At 54.3% G+C, this 9,590-nt stretch overlaps 1 protein-coding gene across 1 annotated transcript in view; it reads left to right on the top strand.

Moving 5' to 3' along the window:
- The window catches only part of BDKRB1 (bradykinin receptor B1), a 27,423-nt gene extending 22,072 nt beyond the window's left edge, over positions 1-5,351 (top strand). Inside the window, exon 3 of the mRNA XM_012724700.1 lies at positions 3,965-5,351. Coding sequence (XP_012580154.1) covers positions 3,975-5,003 — 1,029 coding nt within the window. The 5' untranslated portion in view covers positions 3,965-3,974 and the 3' untranslated portion in view covers positions 5,004-5,351. The remainder of the gene's footprint in view (positions 1-3,964) is intronic.
- Positions 5,352-9,590: the final 4,239 nt, after the last annotated feature.

The raw sequence follows: 9,590 nt of genomic DNA, 5'->3' as shown, positions 1-9,590 counted from the left end.
GGAAGGAAAGTACAAATAAGATATAGTCACTTTCAAGAGAAGTTTGGCAATAATCAACAAAGTTTAAGATGCACAGAGCCCATGACCCAACAGGGAAACTTGTACTTTCAACCTTTTTGTAAAGTAAGAAGCACATTTGACATTCTAACCCAGTGCACCTGCATATAACACACACACATATATATAACACATATATTATATATACACATATATGTTATATTATAAAATTATAAAATATAATATACATATAAATATATTATAAAAATATGTATTTAACTATCTATAGGACTTCTAGGTAGTTAAATGTGTGTGTGTGTGTCCTTACACTAGCAAACTGGTTGTATTATTTTGGTGGAATTACAAAATAGTTCTACTCAAGCATTCATTATTTCCCCCCAAATTGTGCCTTTATAGATACATGTATTTATTTGATTTAAAATATCTCTGTAGAGTAAAAGAAAATTATAAAATATATCTTTTATCCCTTCAAAAATATTCACCTATAACATGATGGTAAATATTTGTGTATAAATATGCCTACGTGTAGTCATGTGAACTGAACGATGATGAGCGACAGAAGCGAAAAGGTGGCGCTCTGCGCGCAGGCGCGGGCTGCGGGAGTCTCCAGGCTGGCATCTGGCTGCCTCCCCCACCGCACCGGCTCGTTACTGAAGAACGCGTTTTCCTTTCGATGTGGGCTCACTAATCTTAATTGTTCCACCTGAGGCCTAAAGTCTTTTCTTCGACTTGAAGTGGTAGATCAAAATCGCTTCCTCCCGGGGCCGCTCCGGGGCCAGGGCGCACTGAACTAAGCCTCTAGGGCCCTCTGCGGTGCTGACATGGCTGATGAGCTGGTGCTGCAGCTTGTTTTTGAGCCCAGTTCTTTGAGTATGGAATTATGTAAATGTTCCAGCCAGCGTTTTTGCAGGTGTTTTTCTGCTCCAGTTCCCCAGTCCTGTTGACAACAAACATGTTTTGGGGGCTCTACTTTTTATAATAAGTCACAGTCACTTCCAAGTTTTGATTGCTCTGTCAAATTGAGATAAAAATTTAGATCAAAAGCAGATTTTCGGCTTTCTCAAATCCATCTCTTTTCTGGCCAGGAATGTGGATTTTTCCAATTGAAGAGATTCTCCCCACAGCTGAGATATCGCAAAGCTCTTAAAATTTCTTTCAAAACTAGGGCCCTCCTCGGTGGCACACAGGGTTACAGCACAGCACTATGAAGCTGTCCACAGCCACTGTATCTCAAGGTCAATCCCCAGCCAGGGAGCTGACCCACATGGGGCAGCAGACCTCTCCTGCCCCGCCCGCTGCTCCCCTCAGCGGGAGTGATTTCAATGAATCTGCCTGTTGTGCGCCCCACTCTGTCTCTGGTGAATCCTCTCGCCCCCTGCACCCCTGGCCTATGTCCTAGCTCTTGTATGCTTAAATAAGTAAATATTTAAAAAAAGAAAAAGAATTTCAAAATTAAATCTTTGTCCCATATAAACACTCATCACTTAATTTTTAGATCATTTCCTCCTTCGCTCTTTTAGCAATACATTTCAATGATTTTCTGCATAAAAGCTTTGCTTTCATAATTATCTCCTAAAAGCTGCAAAAGCTGATATGTTGACATTCCATTCACTAAATACTTTAATTAAAGATTTCCAATTGCTTTGGGGAAAAAATTCAGCAAAAATTTAGACATCTGTTTTACCAGTTTAATAATATCACAGGGCACAAGACTCAGTGTCTTCTGAAACTGATTATGATGGTAGCAAGGAAAATAAAAAATCTGGGTTTTTTTTTTTTAATTCAATATCTACTTCATCACAAAATGTAGTGTGTCTCTTAACATTTTATACTGGTAGGATATCGAATTAGTATACTATTGAAACTTACATGTACCTGTTTGAAGTTCGTCAGTCTCACCTGTACTAACATCAGAGAAGTGCAGAAAATTGACTTCCACTGTCCACATGGAAACTGACTTCAGAACTGTGTTCACCAAACATTGGTGGTTTTGTCATCATTTCACCCCAGTGTGAAGTGGGTGGCCTGGCTGTGGGTCCTCACCTGTGTGCTTAGAAGGGACTTAATGAGACTCACCCACAGGCATGCACAGAAAGGGTAACAAAAGGATTATTGACAGAAAGGGGAAATGAAGAAAGGAATGACTCAGGGAGAAAGAGATAAATAGGTGAATTCATCCTACAGGTTCTGTGAGCTGGGACCCCAATAGCACCCTAAAAACTGGCCAAAAGACAAGGATCCCTCAGGCCCACGTGTCTGCTCTAGACCAAGCCTGGCGCCTTAACGCCACCCTCAGGTCCCGCCCCCGCCTTCCATGGTGATGATGTTACGGGATTCGTAGTCTTTGGTGTCTGGTCTCTCTGGTCTAGGGTGGGGGAGGGGTCCATAAAACCTGCTTGTGGAGTTCCTTGAGGACATCCTTTCCCTCTCCCACCCCTGCCGCAATGGTTCCCTTAAGCAGGTCAAACTTCCCAAGCTTTACTTTGATTCCATACACTGGATAAAAGAATGGCAGCTGCGTGGCTGGTTTTCCTGTTTGGGGAAGACGGGTGCTGGTTCACACTGGCTCCACGTGCCTGTCTGTGACCAGCCACCTGTCCATCCCTGTGTGAGCACAATGTAGCCAGAACTAGAACCAGCTGCAGGAACTTAAAGGGCTCTGGAAGGAGGGAAAAGGCGCATGTCTGGGGTGTGTATGGGGCGTTGAAGTGAAACCACAGCTCGGCAGCGTAGTGGAAATCGAACTTCTGAAGCGACCACTTTCAGCGTGGCGTCTCCGTGTAGTCAGCTCAGCGGCCACAGCCCTCTCGCTTATGCAAACCTCAGCAAACACCTGGCGCCTGCGACAAGTACATCATCTGTCTCCTCGGGAAACAGAGGCTCGGTCATTGAATATTCATGTTTTAACTCATCACAGCCAGAGGGCTGATGCAACATTGACGAGTCCTGCCAAGTGCAAATAACGATTTCCTGGCGGGTGTTTGCCCTGAGTATCCTATCCCCTCATCTACTTGGGGACCTAGTCTCCAGCCCACAACCCTCAGGCTTCCCTCTGAGCTCCTCTGTCTACCCTCGTCCCAGCGGCTCCTGTGACTTTATTCCCCTGCTGAGGCACAGCACCCAGCCACATGTCGTCCTCTAGACCAGACTGGTGCTGTGGGCCTTGGGCAGCAAGGTTTGAGCTGCGTGGCTCTGCTTACAGCAACACAGCCGCGGAGAGGCCAAGGTGGAGGGTCGGCTAGAAACCAGACCAGGCTGGCAGCTAACCCTGATGCGTAGGAGGTCAACTGTCTGCCTGATCACCCGCTGGCCACGCCCGCTGGCTGGCCCGACAGACATTTGAGCCCTCGTGTGCCCATACACCCTGCCCTGTCCAGAGACCCTGCCCAGCACCCCAGTCCCTGCTCCACCTTCACTCAGCCGCCTCCATTGCAGTTGATGGCAACTTTGTATTGCCAGGTGTTCAGGCCCAAAGCCCCGGCACCCTCTGCGTCCCCTTTCTTACGGTCCGCACCTGATAGACACCCATGGTGCTCCGACCTCCAAAATCTATCTGGAGTCTGAGCACGTCTCGCCCTCGCCCTGCGCCCTCCCTGCTGACACACTCGGGTGCTGCTACCGCCGGGCGAGGCGCTCCAAGAACTCTGGGCTGTGTCCCGTGCGATTCCCTAGAACAGTGCCTGGCACAGTGTAGGTGCTCGATAAACAGGTGTCCGTGGTGCGGGAAGGGAGGAGCTGGGAGTTAGACCCAGCGTGAGCGTGCGAGTGGCAGACAGATGCCCACGTGGCTACACCCAGGGGTGTGAGCATGGCCGTGGACAGTGCAGGAGTGAGTGGGCGCGGCTGGGAGCCTGCATGCCATGATTTCCCAGCCAGGCGGCAGGCCAGCGGTGGCCTGCAGGGTCAGCGTGCTCTCCCCTGCTACACTGAGTGCTGTTGGTTGCAGGTCACTGTGGATGGCGTCCCCGACCATCCTAGCACTCGGGTCCTCCAACCAGAGCCAGCTGGCGCCTTCAAACACGACAGCCTGTGACAGTGCTCAGGCCATCTGGGGCCTGCTGTACCAGGTGCTGCCTGCGTTCATCATCGCCATCTGCATCTGGGGCCTGCTGGGCAACCTCTTTGTGCTATCCATCTTCCTCCTGCCCCGGCGGCGTCTGAACGTGGCCGAAATCTACTTGGCCAACCTGGCGGCTTCTGACCTGGTGTTTGTCTTGGGCTTGCCCTTCTGGGCAGAGAACATCTGGAACCACTTTCACTGGCCCTTCGGGGACGCCCTGTGCCGCATCGTCAATGGCGTCATCAAGGCCAATCTGTTCATCAGCATCTTCCTGGTGGTGGCCATCAGCGGGGACCGGTACCATGCACTGGTGCACCCCATGGCCAGCCAGCGGCGGCGGCGGCGGCGGCAGGCCCAGGCCATCTGCATGCTCATCTGGGGCTTAGGCGGCCTCCTCAGTGTCCCCACGTTCCTGTTCCGCACCGTGGAGACTGTCCCAAATCTAAATATCTCCGCCTGCGTGCTGCGGTTCCCGCACGAGGCCTGGCACCTCGTGCGGACAATGAAGCTGACCGTGGTGGGCTTCCTCCTCCCGCTGGCCACCATTGTCTTCTTCAACTACCACATCCTGGCCTCCCTGCGGGCGTCCAGGCAGCGGGAGGTGAGCCAGACCAGGCGCGGGGGCCCCACGAGCCGCAAGACCACGTTGCTGATCTTCACGCTGGTGGTGGCCTTCCTGGTCTGCTGGGCCCCCTTCCACTTCTGTGCCTTCCTGGAGCTCCTGTTAGAAGTGCGTGCCATGCAGAGCTGCTTCTGGGAGAACTTTACAGACCTGGGCCTGCAGTTCGCCAGCTTCTTTGCTTTCATCAACAGCTGCCTGAACCCAGTGATCTACGTCTTGGTGGGCCGGCTTTTCAGGACCAAGGCCTGGGAGCTTTATAAACAATGGACACCAAGGAGTCCCTCTCCAGGCCTCAGCCCATAAGAAAGAAATCCTCCAACTTTGCTGGAGGGGTTAAAGCAGTGCTGAGCCAAGAAGCTCGGCTCCGTCACCATGCTTTCTGACACAGTGGTCACTATTGCAGATGGTGGGATAATGCAGGACTGCTGGGACCTGGTCCCTGGGGCCTGGACTATTTCTGTGGCCACCCAGACCTTACAGATGCACTTGCAGTCTGGAGGCGGGGAGCTTCCTGGGTGATCTGGGTGACCCCAATGTAACTACAAAGTTTCTCCAAAGGAGGCCAGAGGCTGCGTGACGCAGAAGCCGGAGGTCGGCTGAGACAAGCTCAGGGCCACGGGCCAAGGACAGAGGGTGGCTCTGGTGAGAAGACAGGGAGGCGGACTCTCCCCAGAGCCCCCAGAAGGTGCTGACAGCTTGACTTTTGCCCCAGGAGACTGATTTGGGGCTTCTGGATCAAGAACTGTAAGATAATAAATTTCTGTTGTTCTGAGTCACCGAGTTGGTGGTGGTTTGTTACAGCAGCCACTGGAAACAGGTCCCTAGTGAGGAAAGTCCCTGGCCGTTGCCACTCGGCGCCCCCACAAATCTGGGCTGACCGATCGGAGGACAGATGGCTGAGGCAGAAAGCCTGTCCACGGGGAACCTAGAGCGCAGAATGACCAGACGGTCAAAGACATTAGACATCATGGAGCAACCCTCAGGTCAGTGCCCTGGGCGCCCGAAGAGAAAGGGCTGGACTCCGTCCAGGTCGTCAGAAACGCCGGCAAGGGGAACAAATCCTGAGCTGGTTTGCAGAGCGCAGAATCTGGACATGCGGGTGGGGAAGGGCTGGGGGGCACAGCCGCGACTCGGGGGACAAGAGGCGCTTCGCTGGGCTCCTGGAGCGTGTGCGCTCTGCCCTCCCCGCCAGGAACCGGGGTGGAGTGGAAAAGGGCCGCCCCCGGGAGCCCATGGCAGAGAGCCAGGGAGTGGCGGCTGCCAGCGCCCAGCCGGGGGGTCCAGAGGTGGCAGCTGGAGAGGGCTTCCTGGAGGAAGAGACATTTAAGCTGAGTTCCAAAGTATGCACAGTTAGCCCAACAGAAGAGGGAGAAGCGTTTTGACAGAAGAAGCAAACTAGCCCCAGAGGAGGCAGGAGGCTCACAGATCAGGAGGGAGGGGGGTGGAGGAGGGAAGCGGGAGGGAGCTTGAGGCTTGAGGTCCAGGGCAAGGGGACCCAGCAGGGGGACTGGGGATGGTTCTACTGTGTGAGTTACGTGTGCTCAGCTGGCCCAAACCAGACAGCCCGTTGTGTGGCTCCAGGGTGAGCGTTCTGGATGAAAGGCCTAGTCCAACGGTGTGGGGGTGCTGATCAGACTCTGGGCAATGGCTGAATCAGGGGAGCAAGGGAGCAGAGTGCAAAGGCCAGGCACTGGGGGGCCTAGATGATAGGGTGGGGAAGGAGGAGGGTCATGGCCAGAGAGCAGAAACATTCACTGGGAACATGGCCCCGGAGTAGAGGGGCCATCCCCAGAGAGAATGGTCCCAGTGTGGCCTTGGCTTTGGCTTGTTGGGCTCGAGAGAAGACAACTGAGTGGGAACGGGCTGTCCATGGTGCCCTGCGGGGTGCCGGGAGGAGAGAGCCAGCACAGGGTGCCAGGGCCGGTCCCCCAGCACAGGGAAGCAGGGCGTGGACTGGGACAGAACCCAGATTCACTCAAAGAAAAGGAGACCAGATCCCGGGGCCTGGTGATGGACGGTGAGAGGCCAGCAAGGTCACCAGGCCTCCCAGGCCATCACTGACGGCCCTCATCGGGCTGCACACCCACGGGCTTCCTGCAGAGCAGAGCGCGGCCCAGACAGCCTGGCTCCCTGCCAGCACATGAGTCTGGTCCTCGGGGAGTTGAGGTCCCAGCGATTCTCCAGGGTGCCGGTTCTCCTGCTGGGCTGGCTCCCAGGCCATGGGACAGGGCACACCACTGCCCTGTTCATGCCCACCTGCTCACACTTGAGCTCGGTGCAGGTGGATCTAGCGACCTGGATTTAGCCCAGCCCCGGAGTCTCAGCAAGGAGAGAAGCCCACAGGGCCCCCGGAGCCGGGGCCAGACCCAGACTCCTCCTTTGATCTTCAGGGCACCTCTGCAACACCTATTTCATGTCCACATGTAGGTGAGGAGGAGGGGGGCGAGGAAGTGATAACATGGACATAGAGCAGAAGCTGGGGTCAGCCGGTTTGCCCCCTCCAACACCATACAGTTTCTGAGTCCCTGGGGCAGTATCCGGTGAGCAAAACCCCGCAGCCACAAGACCAGAGAGGCAGGAATGTCGAAGACAGGCAAGCGTGGTCTGGGCGCCCAACCCCCCCCCCCCCCACCCTGCCTCTCCCACCCCGTCCCCCCGTCACCCACCCTCTCCCCTCTCCCCTTGTCCCCACTCTACTCGAGCTGGGTCACATCCCTCTCCTTCAGCCTGGGCGTATATTTGTGATTGATAACAAATCCCTGCTGGAGTAGGGGAAAAAAACCCTAGAAGAGTGTGCTGGCCTGAGAAATCAAAACATCTGCTCTTAGGCCTGTGTCCAAGGCAGACTAACGCCTGGGTGTCTGCTAAGCCAGGCATGGGGCATGTCAGGCTGAGGGGGCAGGTACAAGCCCAGCCCTCCCACCTCCGGAGAGAAGCTGTTGACAAACCCTCCACTTCTACCTCCCCCCCCACCCCGTTACCCCCACCCCCCACCCCCAAACTTTCTGCTGGGAGGGAGGCTGGTTACCCAACTGCAGAGGGAGAAATTCCCGCCCTGGTTAAAAGGGCTGCTGGGTGGAGCAGGGTATTTCTGAGTTCCATGGAGCTGGCCTGTGCTCACCCAGAGTGTTTAGGCCTCAGCGAGGCTGGGCCTCGCCTTGGGGCAGCACTTGGCACCTGAGGAGGCCAGGTCTCCCTGCCAATGGTCTCCCGCACCCCGCCTCATCCCAGGCTCCCGCTTCCCCTCAGAGAAACATGCCTTCTTCTCCCAGTCACATCCAGCTCTGGTGAGGTCACTGCTGCTCGACGCCCACAGCCCCCATCCATCACCCCTCTGTTACAGGCGCTGGACAACACTAAGCCCTCGCAGATCCCCGGGGAGAATCCGGGATGTCGCAATGGACCCAGCAGATGCTCGCCCTCAGGGGTGAGTCATGAGCTGATGGGGAGCAGGTGGGACGTTTTCTCCTAGGATCTGGAAGGGACTTCAGCTCACCTCCAAATACGTGCACACCCCTGGCACAGCCCCAGTGGAATCTGAGGGGCCAGATCAGTGTCCGTTTCCTGGATGCGTCTTGGACCACATGCGTGCAAGATGTCACCGTGGCAGAAATAAAGAGTACAGGGATGTCTATACGTTGTATGTGACCCTAATAAAAGGTTTGGGGGGAAAATATTAAATGCAATGCCCCTGTTGTTTGTTAGCTCCCAATTTCTGGGAAGCAAGAATCCTTCTATTTTGTAGACAAGGAAACAGAGACTCAGAGATGGATGAGTCTCAGAGACTTGCCCAAATTCCCCAGTGGATGGACTTCTGGGCAGCGCTCTGTCCAGATTGCAGCGGTACCATAGCCTGTGAGGTCAGCGGAGAGGCCTGAGTGCTGGGGACCTGACATTTGCGTCATTGATGATGCAGAGAATCTCTGGGAGTGGGGTTGAATGTAAGGCAGTGAGCAGAAAACCAGGTCCACTCTCTGAGCGCGCAGAGGACAGTAAACGTCCAGAAAGCTCAGCTGGGGTTCAGCAAGTATGGGGGACATCACTCCAGGATTTAACAAGGGTTCAGCGTGCTGTGACTGCAAAACTAGCTGCTAGTTCGCAGGAGTAGGAGTATGGGGAAGGTGATGGCCCATCGTGCTCAATACTGGACAGGACACATGAGGAATACTGTGTTCAGTCTTGGTTGTCAGGAGAAAGGGATCAGATTGGCAAAGGGCTCAGTTAGGGTCTGAGGATGCCTTTGTGAAGAAGACTCTTGGGGAGAGGGAAAGAAGTGACTTTGTGTGACTTCATGAGAACCAAAGAACACGTACGAAACACAATCTAGCTTAATTTGAGGAAGAGCTTCTGAGATGTGGAGCTGGCCCGTGAGAGAGTGCTGGCCCGCGAGAGAGGGTTGTCCCATGAGAAAGTGCTGTCTAGAACTTAGATAGATGCGGGCTCCCTGCCACTTGGAGGAGACAACCAGGCTGCAGGCTCTCAGTCAGAAACTGTAACAGGATCCAAAAGCATCTCCAGCACCCCACCCTGAGGGGCTCACTGCACACAGAAGAGGCAGATGAGCAGAGATCCTGGCCCAGTGTGAGCTGTATCATGGTGGGGTGACGATCTCCCTGGGGGGATTTGAGAGGGAGGGACTTAACGGAGGAAGCGACCCGTGGTGGGTCTTGAAGTTAAGATAATGAAGGTGTTGAACACTTGCCGCTTTTGCCTCACCCAAGTTCTCAACCCATAAAATCAAAAGCTGGAAGAATAACGTCAAGGCAAAGGGGTTCGTGTTCCCTGGAAGCTGCACGAGGCAGACCTGCCCCTTAGAAAAGCCGCTCCACTAGGTGGGGTGCCTGCCAGCACCCTAAGGCTGCAAGATAACCCCCATCACACACACAAACA

The sequence above is a fragment of the Condylura cristata genome, unplaced genomic scaffold, assembly GCF_000260355.1.
Source record: "Condylura cristata isolate star-nosed mole 26May11 unplaced genomic scaffold, ConCri1.0 scaffold00013, whole genome shotgun sequence".
Classification (NCBI taxonomy): Eukaryota; Metazoa; Chordata; class Mammalia; order Eulipotyphla; family Talpidae; genus Condylura; species Condylura cristata.
Note: the sequence above shows the minus strand (reverse complement) of the source record. Positions and strands in the feature narration are given on the sequence as shown.